This window comes from Ixodes scapularis, unplaced genomic scaffold (genome assembly GCF_016920785.2).
Source record: "Ixodes scapularis isolate PalLabHiFi unplaced genomic scaffold, ASM1692078v2 PGA_scaffold44__24_contigs__length_19508400, whole genome shotgun sequence".
NCBI classification, from domain to species: domain Eukaryota; kingdom Metazoa; phylum Arthropoda; class Arachnida; order Ixodida; family Ixodidae; genus Ixodes; species Ixodes scapularis.
Genome location: NW_024609873.1, coordinates 14,018,483 through 14,039,232, shown reverse-complemented (window position 1 = coordinate 14,039,232; position 20,750 = coordinate 14,018,483). Strand labels below are relative to the sequence as shown.

General features: G+C 50.4%; 1 protein-coding gene across 1 annotated transcript; it reads right to left on the bottom strand.

Moving 5' to 3' along the window:
• Nucleotides 1–8,434: 8,434 nt before the first annotated feature.
• On the bottom strand, nt 8,435–9,502 carry LOC120845273. Its single transcript, XM_040217106.1, has one exon. The coding sequence runs from the start codon at nt 9,500–9,502 to the stop codon at nt 8,435–8,437; it is 1,068 nt and encodes a 355-aa protein (XP_040073040.1).
• Nucleotides 9,503–20,750: the final 11,248 nt, after the last annotated feature.

The window sequence follows — 20,750 nt, the reverse complement described above, 5'->3', positions numbered from 1 at the left end:
TGGTTGAGCCGATCTAAATTCGATGGTAACGGGTGGCTCTGTAACGACGTTTTCTGTATGCCGAGATTTTGGTATCCACACACCAGCGAAACAAGCGTATACATCTTCGTACCGCCACCCCCTTCGGCGTCGATGCTTGGAGGCATTAAAAATACGTTCGCTGCTTTGATATAGGCGAGAAGAGCAAATTCACTGTGTAAGATTGGTTGAGATACGTGTGATTTATAGGTTGATTGCGCGCACAGTGCCAAAGACACTTATATTGGCTAGAAACGAATTCGATACGATGGTGCACCATAACGATCATGGCGCGACTGGTTCCGAATGACTCGTTCGAAACTTCCAAGTTTTGAATTTACCGATGTTCCGATTGCTATGTCGACTGAAACATAACTGCCAATTACATTGAGCTTTTTTTCGTATTTAACCTTGGTATTAGTTTCCATCCAGATAGCAGGCAGGGAAGGCAATAGCGCTACTTTTCCAGAATCGACTCACTAGCTTCGGTGGCTCGTAGTATGGTATGAGCACCATGGTAAGCAGAAAGAGAGTATAACTTAGGGGGGATATAACTTAGGGCGCACCACTATCATGCCGGGTTGGTGTTGTTCCTCGGTAAACGAAGCCGAGTATGGTGGAAAAGGGGAAAGATATTCTCTGCCGCCGTCGTATATTTTTCATGGGCCGTGTACAATCGATGTTTGCACTAACACCGTTGCCTGGTTCAGGCGCGTTGCAGCGATAGCAAACATGCCACAAGGCCAAATCGTAAATTAACGGCCAGGTCCTAGCGTGCAAGTCATCATCCGTGTCATCGTCGGTGCAATCTATCATGCACGATCAGACGACTTTGTGTAGCGTGCTTTTTAGAAAAATTCTCCGAATTTTTTTCGCCTAGTACATTTATAGCAGTACTACGAACTAGTATTAAATCAGTACTCCTATCTCATTTGTCGGATACTCAATTATATTAAAATTGCTGCGCTAGCTTTGACCACTCTTTTAAAGTGCGTTTCAATGTTTTGGGGAGAGAAACGTCATGTGAAATCACGTGAAAATCACGTGATTTCAAAATCACGTGAACAAAATTCTTCACAAAAAAGTGGTGCTTCATTTCCAAACAAGCTTATTTTAGGAGAAAGAACCAGTTATGTAAAAACATTTTGATGATTTACATCACAAAGAAACTGAGAAAATGAGCGACGTGTATAGACCGACATCCGGGCTTGACGTCACGGAGCTGCGGCGGCGCTGTGATCGCGACGGAGCCGCGTGATATTGGCAGAGGGGCGCACGTTTCGCATAGGCGTCATAGCATTTTAGCATACCGCGAAGCTGTGTTGCCGTTAATTGCACCGAAAGGTACAAAAAAAAAAGTGGCGGAGTGAGCTTCCAACAATTTCCCGGCAGACTGTGAAAAGCACAGAAGGTGAATAATACCTGTGGATCGAAAAGAATGGTCGCCTCGCGCGAGCGACCGTTTGTGCAGCAAGCACTTTCTTGAGGGCAAGTGCTGTTTCCATTTCAATCTCCGTCCCGAGGCTTTCTTATGTGCAGAGAAACCGTCGCCTGATCAAGACTACTCAGATTTTGTTCCCCGGTGTCCGCGCACAGAGCACCGGCCAAGCACTCGTCGGAGGCTCGCTACGCCCGTGCTACCAAAAGGGGATTGGCGACAGAACCGCAGTGTTGTAGGCGTTACCGAAAATAGGTAACAAATGCGTTACTCGTTGCTTGCAAATAAAATGTACGCGTTACCGAGCTACGTTACCTAAAATAAAACGAACGCGTTAACGCTACCGATAAACAGTAGTGTACGTTACTTCTGCGCTACTTTTTTAAATTATGATTGGACGTGTTTTACTGGTATGACGATATAGGTATGCATAGGATCGTACATCAAGAAACATTACGTTCATGCAGAAACTGAACATAATTACTTAATGTCGTTTTACGGTTTCACCTAAATTTTCCCGAGAAAAAGCGCAAAGAAAAACGCAGAAAACTAAAAAAATCCCATGGTTCGACGCCTAAAAAAACAGAAACAATTTAAGTGCAATTTCTTTAAGACTCCGAAAGTAGTAACGAGTAACGTAACTACGTAACTTGAAATAGTAACGTAAGTACGTTACCCGTTTGTGTGTCGAAAAAGTAATGCATAGGTTACTACGTTACTAAAACAAGTAATGCGTTCCTGGCAATGCCGTTACCTGTAACGTGTAACCGCCAAGACTGCAGAACGGACAAAACGTTTCTGCTTGTCATGCCTTGTTGTCATGGGGGTAAGAAAATATACCTTGACTTGAAGACGCTGTGGGTGTTAAATAAATCAATAAATACACTTTAGTAGACCCCACGGTCTGCTGATCCCGCCGGCAGTGCGGAAACCGATTCAAATCAATCGTAGCCTCGAGAGACTTGTACGCCTGCACCGTGTCGGCCGTGAAATGGCTTGGAAAAAAAAGGAAGTAAACGACGACGTGAGCCGCCGACTTCGCTGGCAGCAACTTCACGTCTGAAGTCCAGCAGGCCTTGTTTGCGGCGCACGGATCCGCGAGGGCAACGCCGAACACGCACAGTTTGTTTCGGTAGCGCTGCCGTTCAGGCTCGGGTAGCGAGCTAAAATAGTCGGGCATAGCATAGGACATACGTTGGCAGGAAGTACGACGAACAAATAAAGCTAGAAGCGTCCCTACAACGTCAACAACGAGCGCACGCTACACAACACAATGGTGATAACACGGAGAGCCCGGCTGCTTTTGCCCACATAGCTTCCGCGCATGCGCGGCCTTCTGGGCGTGTTTTTAAACAGACCCGCTCCGCGTGTCGGTTTATATGGTTATCTAATCAAGCCAAATACACGTATCAGGAAGCCCTTTTGCTTTTAGAGCCTAAGCGGGGAGGGGGGATTCAGGGGTGAAATAATGTGCCACCCACAGTTTGTGTTATCACCAGTCAAATCCCTCTTCCCAAATAAAATTTAAAAAAAAATAAATAGACGAGGGTTAGGAGGAACGAAAAATTATTAAAGATATACTCTGTCTACAAACACAGATATGCAGAATAGGCAATTGAAACGTGACTCGCTCATTCTGTGCAAGCCAATAAGAATAGATATTTTGGACTAGGAACCCTTGAAGATATCCTCACACAAAAAAGGATTATGCGGGAAAGGAGGAAAAAAAATCAAAGCAATCAGGGCATAGTACCACATTGTTTAAACTGAAATGCTGCTGTAAAGGTGTATCTCAAAATAAAGAAACAACAACAAGAGACCACGTACAAATATAAAACAAATGTAGGCAAAAATGAACAAAAAACAGAAACTAAAGGAGAAATAAAGTATAACCGCAGTAGTCTACGTGAATCCTTTCCCCTTGACGCCCTCTCCAGACGGAGACCGTGTCACCTCCATTACATCGCGGTAGACATCGGATGCAGTCACCCACAAACCCGACGGGCCATTTATCAAACGAGAGTGGTAGCGGCGGCAGGCGGTTCCAAGAAAGTACAACAAAAGATAAAGAAATCCCCTATTTTCCCGCACCAGACTAAAGGAACTCACCGTCGGCCAACGACAGGGCGGAAGAGAAACAACGAAAATTCGAGAAGCGTGTACCACATTCCAGGTCGAATCAGAAGAAGCAAAAACAAGCTTGCGCAGCAGCTTCCTTTCCTATTGCACCACATACACACGCGAACATACAGGCAGCAAGCACCAAATGACAACAACCAAGCAAAAAGTGCAAGAAAGCGGCAGCAGTGGGTTTGATATGTGGTACGGGAGGGAGCAATGTTCCCCTGTGCCTTTCCCGTGAGTCACACCCCAGTCTTTCCCGATATCGCCGAAGGTACGGGAGATTCCCGGTCGCTTTATCAACGGTTCTCGTCCTGATTATGATTCTCCTAGATATATTATCGATTGTATCTCTATACATTCACGCTTGTGGATCAAAGGTTTCTTCTGTGTCTCTCTGCTCCTATGACAACATTTTCTTCCCTAATATGTTGCTTTAATTGTTGGTTCCTTCACGCGTATCACCGGAGTGCAGTGCCGGTGCTCACGATGGTATCGACGCAACGGATGGGTGGAAGGCGGTTCTCGTCGGTTTCGGGGAGGGTAAGGGGGAAGGAAACCGCGCGGCGCCGGCGATTTATCATCGCTGAAGACAAATGTTCTCTGTGTCTTAATAGGACTTGATTAAGCGAGCTCGGTTGGAAACACCTTTCTACTTTTTCTCTCTCTGTATGTGAGCCAAGAGTAGCCATGGTGGTCATGGTGGCAGCAGGTGGACGGGCAAAATAGCTCATCCCCTGAACCGAGGCTTTTATGAATTACGTGAAGCCTGGTTAAACAGTTTGATGGGGCCTGCGCGTGTCCGACAAAATGTATAAAAGATGTCGACTACCGGGGAATTTCAGGTGATTAACCTTTTATAGTTACTAGCTCATTGTCGGTTGTAACGTCTATTCGAATTATTGGGTCCAAATATAATGCGGTCATTGAACATATTTTACATGTCAGCACCTTTTTTGGTTTAATCACCTCAGTGCGTAGGCGCGCATAAACTGTAGGAACCTCTGGTGGTCGTCAATGGTCACGTTCAAGCAAACTTTTATTTACACTATCTACAAGCTGTAAGCGATGTAATCTGACGTGTCGTTCCCATGTTGATTCGACGCACGTGCTCTCAATCCTCTCATTTTCACTTCGTCGTCTTCGATCTCCTCGCGCCAGGGATATGGCTTATTATGAACCACATAAACGTTTCAACACACGCCCCAACGAATGGATGGGAATCCATTCTAAACTTCCGTTAACTCCAACGGATACTCAAGCTGCACTGGCCTTCGCAAAATAGTGCCCCGATGCACTGGAATCTCACACGACCGGATCCGGGAATCTCGGCCGTGAAACACTCTTTCTACGCGCCCGAGCTTCCATAGCAGGCGTGGAAGCGGCTCTTTGAACAGAGAATTTTGACCCTCTCTGATGGGCGCAGACTGCCTCTTCTGAATGGCGTATGCTGATCTGAGTTCTCGAAGATACTCTTTCCTCCATGTTCCCCAAATCGGTTAAGCAGTTGTTTTCGCTGCCGCCAGAGCACGCGAAGTGCCTCCGGTGTGGAAGCGCGCGTGTCCCCACCCGTCGGCGGAAGTGTCGTCAGCCACCTTCCAACTAGGAACTGGCCGGCGTGAGCGGGGTCCCCTCTCCGACCCCGTCGTCCACAAACGTTAATGGCCGCGAATTCAACACGGCCTCTACCTCAATCAGAACGGTGGTCAATTCATCTGTGTCCAGACAGTTCCTTCCGATAACCTTTCTTAAAGACACCTTTACCGAGCGCACAAGCCTCTCGTAAAATCCTCCCCACCATGGGGCTCTCTCGACAATAAACCTTCACTGGATACCCGCGTTCGCAAAGTGATTGACCACGTCCGGGTGACGCACCGTCTTACACAGTTCCGTGAGTTCCTTTGACGCTCGTTTGAAAGTTCACGCATTGTCGGAATAAATTACGCGGCACAGCCCTCGGCGTGACACAAATTGACGGAAGGCAAAGAGAAAGCTTCGGGTCGACAGGTCTGGAACCAACTCCAGGTGTACAGCCCGCGTGACTGCAGAGGTGAACAGCACCATGTAGGACTTGCATGTGAGGTCCTTGCCCTTGACATAGAGGCGGCCCGCAAAGTCCGTGCCGACTACCTCGAAAGGGTCCGCTCGAGTTGTCCGGGCAACCGGCAAGGGTCCCGTAGGGACACTCGCGGAGGTCGCGCTAAAGCGCTGACAGGTCAGCAGGCACGCACCACTTTTTTCACCAGCTCTCGACCCCGCAGAATTCAAAACTGGTTACGGAGCTGCACGAGAGTATTTCTGACTCCCGCGTGCAGCAGCTGTCGGTGCGCGTCGATTGCCAGCAAGGTTGAATATCGATGGTGCTTGTGCAGGACGATCGGGTTTCGTTCGTCATACGTCATTTTGACGGACTGGAGGCGACTTCGAATGCGAAGTTGCTCCCTGCTGATCGATGAAAGTGGCGAAGTCTTGGAGGGGAGAGCCCGGCGGGGTCTTCGTAGCATTGGTCGCGCAGCGAAGCTCGGTAGCGAACGCCGAGCGCTGCGCATCTTTTATCTAGTGAGTTCGCGCTGCCTCGATCTCCTCGGCTGTCAGTGGTCCCGTTCGTCTTTCAGTTGACCGGACGTTGTGGAAGAATCGAAAAATCCAAGCTGTTGTTCTGTTGATATTTGAAGCAGAGCTGAATCGTGAGATATCGATCAACTCCGAAATGGGCGTTACTGTGACTTCAAACACTTCTGCTCTCGATCTTCTCTCCTCGAGGGCGTCTCGAGGGAAGTCTCCGCACATTTCCTTGGGCCATTCTGTCACTGGCAGTGGCAACCTACTCGGCCCCGACCACCACAGTGAACTGGAGACCAACTGGGATGCAATCAGACCTCGTGTCATGAGGTCAGCGGGATTTTCTTTTTCCGTGCAGTGGTGCCACGTCGCGCCTTCGCAATTGCTCTGGATCCCTTGCACTCGATTCCTGACGAACAGCTTCCATCGGGAGGCCCCTCCCCTCATCCAGTAAAGCGTGATCATTGAATCCGTCCAGAAGTGAACGTCCTTCACCTCAAGCTCAAGGCAGGTTTGAACGTATTTGGACAACCTTGAGGCGATCAAGCTGGCCATCAGTTCCAGTCTCGCCACCGTGACAGTTTCGAGGGGTGCAAATCGTCCTTTTGCAAGCAATAACGTCGTCGTCGTCGCTCCTGTGTCGTCGGTAGTGCGAAGGTAGGCCATGGCTCCGTAGGCAGCGGTGCTGGCGTCGGCGAAGATATGCAGTCATCGGTGGGTCACCTTGCCGTGCAATCCATCGTCGCAAAACCTTGGGATCTCGACCCTTTCTAGCTCGACAAGTTCGCTGCACCACCCGGTCCACTCGTCTTGCAGGTGATCTGGTAGCACATCGTCCCAGTCCAGGTTTAGTTTGCAGATTTCCTGGACCAGGATCTTGGCTCTCACGACGAAGGGTGCCAAGAATCCCAGAGGGTCGTAAAGGCGAGCTGTCGTTTGCAGCACGAAGCGCTTCGTATTTTCTTGGTGGCGAGCAGTATCCATCACGTGCTCCGGCGAAAACATGAGACTGCCCTCTTTGGGTTCCCAAGTCACTCCGAGCACCTCGAGCACGTTCGCGACTTGTCCGAGTGGTTTTTGGCCTGCGCCGTCCTCCTCGAACACCTCCGCTAGTGATGCGTTATTTGAACCCCACATGTGGAGTCTCATACCGACCTGCCTAAACACCTCGTTCGCCTCGGCGTACAACTTCTTAGCCTCGTCTTCGTTGCTCGCTACGGTCAACAGGTCATCAACATACACGGACTTGCTTAATTGTTCGGCCGTTGTTGGGTATGTGTTCTCCATCGCCGCGAACTGGTGCCGCAGGGTAGCCGCCAAAAAGAACGGGCTTGGCGTTGCACCGAAAGTCACCCTTGTCATTCGCCAGGTCTCTACCTCTGGTACCAGCTGATTTTGGATCGGCGGTTGCTTGTACCAGAGGAACACCAGTGCGTCACAATCCTCCGCCTTGACTTCGATCTGCAGGAAAGCCTTCTCCACATCCGCCAGTAACGCTACTGGATGCGTCCTAAACCTCAGAAGTAGGGCGACGAGATCTGGATTCATTTTTGGTCCACCCTCCAAGTTTTCGTTCAGGTATTTACAGTTTGCGCCGTGAGAGGAAGCGTCAAACACAATCCTAAGTTTGGTGGTGCTGCGCTTCTCGCGGATAACAGCCTGGTGGGGCATGTAATACACCCTTGCTGTACCTTCGTTCTCTGTTTCTTCATCGACCCTCTCCGCTATGTAGTTGTCTTGGTATTGCCGAATCGCTTCGTCATACTTCTGTACGAGATCGGGATTTTGGTCAACTTCTTACGTAGATTCTCCAACCTCCTTCTCGCCACCTCCATGTTGTCTGCCAGCCTTACGTCCGATTTCCATGGAAGGTCCACTTCGTGTCTACCCGCGGTCTTCGCAATTTTTGGCTTCGAACTCTCGTCTCACGGTGCTGTCCGAGGGATCCTCTACTGGCGGGTCGGTAACTCCCACGCTTTCTAGCTCCCAGAAATGTCGGAGAACCGATGTGATTTCTAGAGCCTGCAGGGTTGCTATTAGCACGGTCGCCTGGGAGCAACTCACGATGATCGATTCCGCGCCTGCCCGTCCCTGGACCGCCCAACCGAATGCAGTTTCTACGGCAGTCAGGCATCTGCTCAGTCGGTGAATTCTTCCTGTGATGCACCCCCGGTAGTGGTCTGATCCCAGCAATATGTCTACGCCACGTTATTCCAGTCCGGTCATGTTGTCTCCCACGGGACAGCCAAGTTCCTCTAATGTTGCCACAATGGCTTCATCTGGGCTCGGAAGGTCCTAATCACATATGGTAGGTGTATCGAGAGCGTCGATGTCATATCTTTTGTTGTAGAGTTGGTCTCGCAAAGTTACTTGAACCCTGCGAAACGTACGCTCAGTGCTTTCGCCCCTGAACACGCCTATTGTGAGGATCTCTGTCCCGAGCAATTTGCAGTCCAGTCGCTGAGACAGTTCTTCAGTTATGAAGGAGCGCTGACTGCCGCTGTCGAAGATAATATGGGCAAGCTTTCTTCTGTTTGTACCTTCTGCCCACGTAGTAACCGTTTGTAGGAGCACTGCCGGATTGCTGTTCCTACCATGTACATGCATAGCGACCGGTGCTGGTTCCTTCGGTTCCGTCTCATTCGATCTGGTGGACGTTTTTCCCGGCGCGTAATTTGGGTCGCACATGGTGCACGCGTGCCTGCCTTGACATTTGCCGCAGCTGGGTGCTCCTCGACATAATCTTGCCATGTGATTGGCCTTCGTGCAGCGGAAGCACCTCCAGTCTGCTTGCAACCTACGCTTCTTCTCCGCTAGCCCGATTCTTGCGTTACATTCCGGTGTTCCGTGCGCTTTTGATTTGCAAAGGAAGCACTCTAAGCCGTCCACGCTGCCGTGCAGTGCCGCCGCGGTAGAGCTGCGAGTCTGAGCGTTGATCGTTGACCTCTTCACAGAGTCATGCGTCAGAGAAGGAGGTCTGGGCTTACCGACGAAGTCTTCCAGCTGGCGTTTTGGTGTCCTTTCGCGGCTCTCCACCTCGATGCGTAGAAAGTCGAGGAGAAACCGCAGAGCCCTCAGGTGGACTTGCTGTGTGGCGGATTCCAAACTGGCGTCCGTCATTGATACCCTTGCGGCATTGGCATTCCCCGACTCCTCCGCCGACATCTTCCGGTTGAAATCGAGAGTGACATCTTTCGGTAGCACACGCGAAAGAACTGTGTAGAGCATAGCCCCATACGCCTCTTCGCCCACCCCTAACGCTCTAAGGCCTCCGAAGTGCGCCTGTAGAGTGTCGTATAAACGCCGTAGGGCTCGGGTGTTCCGTTGTGATGGCACTGGCTGTATGTCCATGAGACCTTCCATGTGGCGCTGGATAAGCGTCTCTTGCTTCCCGAACCGCTGCTGCAGGAGCTCGACGGCGTCCGCGTAACACTCAGCGGTCGGCTGCAATCCACCGATGGCGGCTGCTCCATCGCCGGTCAGCGCTGATCGCAGATAGTTGAACTTTTCTAATGGCGTGAGTTCCGGATTTTGATGAATGGCGGTATCGACTTGCTGCCAGAAGGGTTGTCAGTCCTTTAGGTGCCCGTTGAATTATATTTGTTTCAATTTTGGGAGTTTGATTTTCGATGTCACAGAGGATCCTCCGTTCCGATCTCCGTTTCATGTCCCCTTGCTGGGTGGCTGCCCTCCGCGCTCTTCATCTTTTTTTTTTGAGTCTGGTGAGGTACGTGACGATCTTGTCCGAATACTCGATCGCATGAGTGAACTCTGCTTCTGCATCTTGCCCCGTAATCAGAGGTTCGATCGCTGCGTCCACGTCATTCAGTTGGTCGCGGGCCAGATGAGTACGCTCGATTAGAACCTCGAGGTCGTGGACGCTTGGCGTAGCTAAGAATAGTAACGCATCGGCCTCACCAACTAGTCGTGCCACTTGCATCCGATGCGTCTTCCGTTTCTTCTTGAGGACGTCCATGATCGTTGATCGTTCTGGCTTGGCTTGATGAAAGGTTGCTGTAAACCACCAGGTTCCCTTCGTTCAGTCGTTCCTCCCGGGTTTCGGCACCAATGTAGGAACCTCTGGTAGTCGTCGATGGTCACGTTCAAGCAAACTTTTATTGACACTATTTACAAGCTGTAAGCGATGCAATCTGACGTTTCGTTCCCATGTTGATTCGACGCACGTGCTCTCAATCCTCTCTTTTAAACTTCGTCGTCTTCGATCTCCTCGCGCCAGAGATATGCCTTATTACGAACCACTTAAACATTTCAACATAAACGTCATGAGAGCGTTGGAACTTGGAGAGTAATTAGAAAAAAAACTTAAATGCGGAAGAGAGTGTGAGGAAGATACAAAATAAAAAAAAAAATGAAAGCCGTTAACAACTTCCTGTAACGCCGGATTAGAGTGCAGCTCTTGAGGAGGAAGAGGGAAGTTTACTGAGGGGAAGGTATATCCGTCCTCCCTCCTCCTCACCTCCTAAACCTCTCTGCTACACCTCCCTCCGAGTAACGTTGCCGTTGTCTCACAAGGGTCACGTGACCTCACAGGGGTCAGGGGGTCACGTGACCCCTTTGATGTCATGTGACGATGACGGTGACGTAATCAGTGACGTCACTGATTACGTCATCAGTGACGATTCCGATGACGTCATCAGTGATGTCACTGATGACGTCGTTAAGAATAATGACGATGACGATGCGGATGACGTCATCAGTGACGATGCCAATGCCGTCCTCAGTGGCGTCACTGATGACGTCATCAGAGATGATCACGATGACTATGCCGATGACGACACTAATTACGTGTCATCAATGATGTCACGGGTCCCATAATGCACCGCGCGGTTACGCCAACGACGACGGCGACGCTAGCGCCGACGGCAACGGCAACGCCGCTAAAGCCGGAAACGGGCGCCTTAGAGCTGCGCTATAACATACAGCAAACTCCTAAGATATACACTTAATAAATAATCAACCGCGTTAAATCTTTCGTAAAGGGTTCAATCGGGAGTGTTTTGAAGCAAGATGTATAGAGAAGAAGCCTCATGTTAGAAGCTAGGCACATCTGGATACTAATTTAGCTTCAATTTTTATTGTTCATCGCCCGGGGGCAGAACGCAGCGTGGGATGGCTTACAAAAACAATATTACTTCTAGTAGAGTACTGAATGTCCTGACCTTTGGTGACGAAAGATAATATTCGAACATTTATGCACGTATCGCGGGCACCCAATCTACGCTTTGCAAGGGCCAACTTAGATTTATTACTGTAAACATTATTCCCTCGATAGGCTGAGGTTAACAAAACTGTTACGTTCCCATATTTATCTTACGCATCTTCAGCGCAATCTTTTCGACAGCCGGTCGGGATGCGCCAATGAAACACCGAAATAATACTTTTCCTGATATGATTTGAGTTTTACTTTTACATTAATTGAATGAAAACTTACAGAACATTATGTTTGCCCACCTATAGCAGTGCAGTGTGTAGTCATGTCGGTAACCGACTCCTTTGGAGAGAGCTACCCCAAATGTAAAACTATGTTTTGCCAAAAACTAAAAGAAAAAAACTATACTTCGTTTTACCTTAAAGAAGCACTGACCCTAGAATAATTTTTTGTCTACCTGGCTAGGACAGGCATGTTTCATAAATAACGTTTGTTGAAAAAGAAACGAAGAAAAACATTCTTTTCTAATATTAATCTTACAACACGGATTTTCCGCTTTTTTGTGGCTGAAACCAAAACTATACCCCTGTGGGATGATGATGGTGGTGTTTGCACCGCCCTAGTGTGTGCTTCGAGTTCGCTGAATCTCAGTATTGCCTCTGAGCGCACTCTAGTTGGGTACAAAAGCTATCATCATCATCTCACAGGGGTACAGTTTTCGTTTCGCCGGCAAAGTGAAAATTTCGTACTGTAACGTAAATATTTCGCAAAGCATATTTTTTTTACAAAAATTATTTTTAGACATGGCTGTCCTAACCAGGTAGAAAATTTTACTTTTCCAAGTTCAGTGCTTTTTTTAAGGTTCAGACGCAGGCGACACTACGAGCTGAAGGGACGAATCAGACAGCGTGAAAAGCGCACGATCATGGTGTTTCTGTACGTGCTCTTTTTTCGCTTTTCCAATCATAAACAAAATTCCCAATGACTTGCATTTTTTACGATGCTCGATTGGTCCTATTAGCTCGTGGCGTTGGCTACGTCCGCACTTGGATAGAAAAAGGTGCAGATCAGAACGCGTTTTTAGTGCAACTTGTAACGTTCTGCAGCATTTGAGGCCTTCATACCGAGATCCCTATTTTGCTATTTTCATATTGGCTAAAGGCGGGAACACATTTGCGAAAAAACGAACCGAAAATCGGAGAGAAATCGGAGGCTGCGAAAATCGTAGCTTGCGATTTTCGGAAGACGAGCCACATGAGCTGGAATGCGCGGCGCGGAAATCGCAATGCACTGCAATTTTTGTGCTCCGACTTCAGGAGGCTGTGCGGTAGTCTGGCGAACTGGCGAACTGGCGTCCCATATTTCGCGCCTCTTAAAAACTTAAGCTATTAAAACCTCGTTGAATGCTACGCGAGCCTTTGTATCACCACCTTTTGGTAGAGACAGGAGGGGTTTTCTACGAAGGTTGAGACGAGAACGCAGGGATGGCATACGATGTTGCCTGCGCTGCTTCCGAAGCTGCGTGAGCCGCCATGTTGCGAGCCAATCGTATCTTTTCGTTCCGCCCTGTTCCGGGCTTTCGCTCACCGAGCTCCTCCGCCCCGAATTCGGAGGCGCCGTGCGAAAATATCTGGCGCTGCAGATCTTTCGAACCGCTCCCGATTTTCGGAAAAGGGGAGGAGCCTAGCTGCCGTGCGATTTTCGTGTGCGGTTTTCGCACAAAATTCGGCTTTTTTTCGCAAATGTGTTCCCAGCTTAAGAGCGACAGTTAGATCTACAGAACCCTCAGTGAAACCGCTACCGATTCTGCGACTGTGTCGAAAGGTACGTCGTACGTATCCGGAACGCGGAGTCTAAAGGTACGTCAGACGTACCCGAAACAAGGAGTCTAAAGAGCTTTCTATACTCCGTCGTAACGTTACCGACCGCACGCGCTCGTTCACACACGAAGCGTGAACGAGCGCGTAGTTCGTCCGTCGAACCTGCGAAGCAGCTAGGTTCAACGGAAGCAATATCGGGCCTTTTTTTCGCTTTTGCTTTTGTTGACAATTGTGTGACATATAAGAGAAAATAAATGCGGGTTTGCACTCGTTATTCCTATCATTTGCTTGTTTTTTGAACTGCTAACCGCTACCCCGAATGGTTGATTTGAAGCGTGACATGACAACATGAGTACGAACCACACTGACCGATTGTATCTAGGCTAGGTGGCGCATACTAGCGCCCATCGATAACGCACAGAAACGAAGTGGTTGCCACGGAGACACGCATGCGCAACGTGGGGGAGTTCGTCCGGGCACGCTGAACCAGCGTTGGTCTACGCTAGACTGTAAACCCCATCGTTCGGGCTCTTCTCAGCGCTGTGTAGTGGCCGACGAAAGTTGGTCTGCGCCGCCGCGTGTTGTGTTCGTCGACGTTTGTGTATAAAAAGCCCTTAAAGTACGTCGGACGTATCCGAAACGAGAAGTATAAAGGTACGTTGGACGTATCCTGAACAAGGAGCCTAAAGATACATTAGACATACCCGAAACCCGGAGCCTTCAAATACATGTTGGACGTGCGCGGAACCGGAAGATGCGTCGTACGTAGCCGCGATGGGGAAGAGTCGTATCACAGCGGGTCATACCGTGCCTTACTGAGGCCCCACTGACAATTTTCATGCCATCTTTATTTCTTATTGCTACTGTAATTAGTCCATTCTAAGATCTTCTTTCTTTACACACCCGCGATGTTCACGGCGGAGGGCGGGGGGGGGGGGGGGGAGGTTTGCGGGTGTTTTTATTGTGCAATTTGTGGAAGAAATATCAATGTATTATAGAAAATTTATAAGATAAATGCCACAAAAAACTAATTCAATCCTGGAGAGAATTAGCCTGCTCTCCGTCAATTCTCACCGCGCATCATGATCAACCAGTTGCTCTCACTACGACTCGACGAGTTCTTAGTGGCCCCATCCAGTTAGCTGCATACAAGCTCACGGATATTCTTCTCGAGTTCCTGATGTCGTCTTTTGCATTATTGTGTGGTCCCGTTCACAATTTACGGGTCACGGCACCCTTGAATACCTACCCCCGCTGTCTTCTCTACCGTATCACAAGGTATCGCAGATGCTCTGCAGTGCCGTGGTTCCCGTTGTCTTTAGCGTACATTATCACCCTTCGCTCTAACTTCACTGTGTACAAAGTCCTCTTCGCACTCATGGTGGACGGCAAAGTTATGAACGCATGAACAAACGGACTGAACCACGTAAACAAAAAATGAAACCCGTTTACAATTCCCTGTAACGCCGGTTGGAGCGCAGCTCTTGAGGAGGAAGATGGAAGCGTACTGAGGGATAGGTGACTCCTTGAGGTCAAGTTAGCTCATGGGAGGTCGGATGACGTCAAGGGGGTCACGTGACCTCGGGAGAATCAGGTGACCTCAGGCGGCCACGTGACCTCAGGAGGTCACGTGACCTCAGGGGGTTCACGTGACTCTAGGAGGTCACGTGACCTCAGTGGGGTCACGTGACCTTAAGAGGTCATGTGACCGCAGGGGTCACGTGACCTGGGGTCACGTGACCTTGAGAATGACGATTTGACGACGTCATCAGTGACGTCACTAATGACGTCATCAGTGATGATGACGATGACGATGCAGATGCCAATGACGTCATCAGTCAGGATGACGATGACGATGCGAATGCCAATGACATAATCAGTGACGTCCCTGATGACGTCATCAGTGATGATGACGATGACGATGCGGATGACGTGACGTCATCAGGTTGCATGCAACCTGGATTGCATGCAACAGGTTGTATACAAACCGTTGTATGCCAGTTGCATGCAACAGGTTGCATGTAACCTGTTGCATGTAACTCCAGATGGAACCCGAGGTCCTCCCGAAGGAACCCGAGGTCCTCCCGAGCTCCTACCGAAGAAACCCGAGGTCCTCCCGAAGGGACCCGAGGTCCTCCCGAAAGACCTCGGGTTCCTTCGGCAGTCCTCGTGTCGCTTCGGAAAAATTTACCCATAATGCATCGCGCAGTTACGCCGACGGCGACGCCGACGCCGCTCAGGCCGGAAACGGGCGCCTAAGAGCTGCGCTCTAAAAGGGGCGCGCTTGGAAGTTCGACGACGGAGTCGAACGAACGGTGACGAAGCAGAAACGGAACACACAACGCCTTACCTCTGCCTATATTCTAATTCGCTTACGCAGTAGCGCAAGAGCCCTTGTGTGCCGCCATCTACCAAATAATGATGAAACCGAGTGCTAGAGACCAAAGGTCGTGTGCTGCCGACACGTGAAGGCGGGCACAAAAAAAAGCCTGATAAGACGTGCAAAGAGAAGGGGAAAGGAATCAAGCGACGTTTCGGGCGCTCAGCCTTGATGGAGAACAGACATCGCATGTCTCCGATCTCAAAATGTCTTGTACAGAATCGGGGTTCTTAAAATATGTCCGCCGTATCTTAATGTTGTATTCGCACGACGGAGTTTCTTCCCGAGGAAAGAATTAAGCGTCATCGAGTTTTGAGGTCACGTGCTACGCGTCAGGGATGTTTGCTACTCCTCCCAGTTCGTGGAGTGCCGAGGAGAACCTGTGAGGGGCCCACAGAATATCCGATATTCTGTCGGAGCGGCCGGCCCCCCTCCTTTTCCTACCTGCTTTTGAAGGAGCATAATGATAAACAGCTTTGAGGTAGGGAGTGACTTTTCCTTATTATTTTCCCCAGCCTTTTGTACAATGACGTGCCGAAAGTCATCAGCAGGTTTGAGAAAACAAAGACTCCGGCGACTCAACTACATCCGACTTCGTCGTGCGAATGCTCGCTTGGATTTTCTGCACTGCCTCTTCCGTCTCGTTTCGTGTTTTTCTTGCAGCTCTGACGTACTCGTTTTCCTCCGGAGATAAAGCTCTATTGTGGAAGAACACCATTAGACTGGACATTATGGGTACGTCCGACGTACCATTAAACTCCGCTTTCCGGATACGTCCGACGTACCTTTAGACTTCTCGTTCCGGGTACGTCCGACGCACGTTTAGACGTGCCGGGTACGCCCGACGTACCTTTAAACTCCGCTTTCCAGATGCATCCGCCCTACCTTAAGACTTCCCGTTCCGGGTACGTCCGAAGCACATTTAGACGTTCCGGGTAGGTCCGACGTACTTTAGACGTTCCGGGTACGTCCGACGCACCTTTAGACGTTCCGGGTACGTCCGACATACCTTAAGACTCCGCGTTCCGGATACTTACGGCGTACCTTTAGACTTCTTGTTCTGGGTACGTCCGACGCACGTTTAGAAGCTTTGGGTACGTCCGACGTACCTTTAGACTCAGAATTCCGGATACCTCGGACGTACCTTTAGACTTCTGGTTCCGGGTACGTCCGACGCACCTTTAGACGTTCCGGGTACGTCCAACGTACCTTTAGACTCCGTTTTCAGAATACGTCCGGCGTATCTTTAGACTCCTCGTTCCGGGTACGTCCGACGCCACCTTTAGACTCCGCGTTCCGGATACGTTCAACGTACCTTTAGATGTTCCGGTTACGTCTGACGCACCTTTAGACGTTCCGGGTATGTCCGACGCACCTTTAGACGTTCCGGGTACGTCTGACGCACCGTTAGACGTTCCGGGTACGTCCGAAATACCTTTTGACTCTAAGTTCCAACTTCGCCTGACGTACTTTTAAACTTCTCGTTCCGCGTACGTCCGACGCCCACCTTTAGACTCCGCATTCCTGATACGTCCGACGTACCTTTAGACTTCTCGTTCCCGGTGCGTAAGACGAACCTTTAAACGTTCCGGGTACGTCCGACGCAACTTTAGACGTTCCGGGTACGACTGACGCACCTTCAGACGTTCCGGGTACGTTCGACGCACATTTCGACGTTCCAAGTACATCCGACGTACCTTCAGACTCCGCGTTCTGGATACGTCCGACGCAGCTTTAGGCACCTCGTTCCGGGTATTTCCGACGCACATTTAGACGTTCCGGGTACGTCCGACGCACCTTTAGGCGCTCCATGTACGTCTAACGCACCTTTAGACGTTCCGGGTACGTCAGACATTACCTTTAGACTCCGCGTTCCGGATACGTCCGACGCATCTTTAGACATCTCGTTCTGGGTACGTCCGACGCACCTTTAGACGTTCCGGGTACGTCCGACGTACCCTTAAACTAAGCGTTCCGGATAAGTCCGACGTACCTTTACACTTCTCGTTCCGGGTACATCCGACGCACCTTTAGACGTTCCGGGTACGTCCGACGTACATTCAGACTCCACGTTCCGGGTACGTCTTACGTGCCATTAAACTTCTCGTTCCGGGTACGTCCGACGCCACCTTTAGGCTCCACGTTCTGGATACGTCTGACGTACCTTTAAACTTCTCGTTCCGGATACTTCCCAAAACCTTTATGCGTTCCGGGTACGTCCGAGGAACATTTATACTTCTCGTTCTGGGTACGTCCGACGCACCCTTAGAGGTTCGGGGTACATCTGACGCACCTTTAGACGTTCTGGGTGCGTCCGACGTATCTTTAGACTCCGCCTTCCGGATACGTCCGACGTGCCTTTAGACTTCTCGTTCCGGGTACGTCCGACACACCTTTAGACGTTCCGGGTAGGTCCGACGCACCCTTAGACGTTCCGGGTACGCCCGACGTACCTTTGCACTCCGCGTTCTGGATACGTCCGATGTACCTTTAGACTTCTCGTTCGGGTACATCCGACGCACCTTTAGACGTTCTGGGTACGTCCGACGTACCTTTAGACTCCGCGTTCCAGATACGTCCAACGTACCTTTAGACTTCTTAATCCGCGTACGTCCGACATGCCTTTAGCCGTTCCGGGTACGTCTGATGCACCTTTAGGCATTCCGGGTACGTCCGACACACCTTTAGGTTTCCAGGTACGTCCGACGCACCTTTAGGTTCTCCAGGTACATCCGACGCACCTTTAGGTGTTCTGGGTACGTCCGACGCACCTTTAGACTTCTCGTTTCGGTACGTCTGAAACACCTTTAGACATTGCGGGTACGTCTGACGCACCTTTAGACGTTCCTGGTACGTCCGGCGTACCTTTAGAATTCTTGTTCCTGGTACGTCCGAAGCACGTTTAGATTTTGGGTACCTTCGCCGTACCTTTAGATTCCGCGTTCCGGATACGTCCGACGTACCTTTAGACTTCTTGTTCCGGGTACGTCCGACGCACCTTTAGACTTCTCGTTCTGGGTACGTCTGACGTACCTTTAGCCGTTCCGGGTACGTCCGACGCACCTTTATACTCCGCGTTTCGGGTACGTCCGACGTACCTTTAGCCTTCTCGTTCCGGGTGCGTCCGACACACCTTTAGACGTCCCAAGTACATCCGACGTACCTTTAGACTCCGCGCTGCGGATACGTCCGACGCAGCTTCAGACATCTCGTTCTGGGTATGTCCAACGCACATTTAAACATTCCTGGGTACGTCCGGCGCATTTCTTGGCGCTCCGGGTACGTGTGACGCACCTTTAGTCGTTCCGGGTACGTCCGACATACCTTTAGACTTCTCGTTCCGGGTACGTTCGACGCACCTTTAGAAGTTCTGGGTACGTCCGACATACCTTTCGAATCCGCGTTCCGGATACGTCGGACGTACTTTTAGACATCTCGTTCTGGGTACGTCTGACGTACCTTTAGACGTTCCGGGTACGTCCGACGAGCCTTTAGACTTATCGTTCTGGAGATGTCTGACGTGCCTTTAGACGTTCTGGGTACGCCCTACGTACCTTTAGACTTCTCGTTCCGGGTACGCTCGACGTACCTTTAGACGTCCAAAGTACGTCCGACGCACCTTTAGACATTCCGGGTACGTCGACGCACCTTTGGACTCCGCGTTCCGGAAACGTCTGACATACCTTTAGACTTCTCGTTCCGGGTACGCCCGACGTTCCGTGTACGTCCGACGCACCTTCAGGCTTTTCGGGTACGTCCGACACACTTTTAGGTGCTCTGGATATGTCCACCGCACCTTGAGACAAACTGGCCACGACCAACATACCTTTAGACTTCGCATTCCGGATACGTCCGAGGTACCTTTAGACTTCTCGTTCCGGGGACGTCCGACGCAGCTTTAGACGTTGCGGGTGCGTCCGACTCACCTGTAGATGTTCCTGCTACGTCCGACGTACCTTTAGATTCCGCATTCCTGATACATCCGACGTACATTTAGACTTCTCGTTCCGGGTATGTCTGACGCACCTTAAGATGTTCCAGGTACGTCCGACGCACTTTAGACGTTCCGGGTACGTCCGATGTACCTTTAGACTTCGCGTTCCGGATACGTCCGACGTACCTGTAGACTTCTTGTTCCGGGTACGTCTGACACACGTTTAGACGTGCCGGCTACGTCCGACGTACCTTTAAACTCCGCTTTCCAGATCCGTCCGCCATACCTTTAGGCTTCCTGTTCCGGGTACGTCCGAAGCACCTTTAGACGTTCCAGGTAGGTCCGACGTACTTTACATGTTCCGGTACGTCCGACATACCTTTAAACTACACGTTCCGGATACGTCTGACATACCTTTAGACTTCTTGTTCTGGATAAGTCCGACGCACCTTTAGACGTTCAAAGTACATCCGACGCACCTTTAGACATCCTGGGTGCGTCCGACGTGCTTTTAGACTTCTCGTTCCGGGTACGTCCAACACACCTTTAGACGTTTCGGGTATGTCCGACGCACCCTTTGACGTTCCGGGTACGTCCGACGTATCTTTACACTCTGCGTTCCGGATACGTCCTATGTTTCTTTAGACTTTTTGTTCCGGGTACAACCAAAGCACCTTTAGACGTTCCGGGTACGTCCGACGTACCTTTAGACTTCGGGTTCCAGATACGTCCGACGTACCATTAGACTTCTCGTTCCGGGTACGTCCGACGTGCCTTTAGCCGTTGCGGGTACGTCTGATGCACCTTTAGGCGTTCCGGGTACGTCCAACGGACCTTTAGGTGTTCCGGGTACGTCCAACGCACCTATAGGTGTTCCGGGTACGTCCGACGCACCTTTAGACTTCTCGTTTTGGTACGTGTGACGGACCTTTAGACGTTGTGGGCACGTTGTAAGCACCTTTAGACGTTCCGGGTACGTCCGATCACCTTTAAACGTTCCGGGTACGTACGAAGTATCTTTAGACTCCGCGTTCCGGATAGGTCCGACGTACCGTTAGACTTCTCGTTCTGAGTACGTCCGAAGCACCTTTAGACGTTCCAGGTACGTCTGACGTACATTTAGACTCCGCGTTCCGAATACGTCCGACGTGCCTTTAAACTTCTCATTCCGGTTACGTCCGACGCACCTTTAGACCTTGCGGTCCGGATACGTCCGACTTACCTTTAGACTTATCGTTCCGGATACGTCCGCCGTACCTCTACACGTTCCGGGTACGTCCGACGTACCTTTAGACTACTCGTTTCGG

Bases quoted from the DNA above. Each gene is read 5' to 3' on its own strand.
- LOC120845273 (XM_040217106.1), bottom strand. From the start codon at position 9,502: ATGGAAGGTCTCATGGACATACAGCCAGTGCCATCACAACGGAACACC.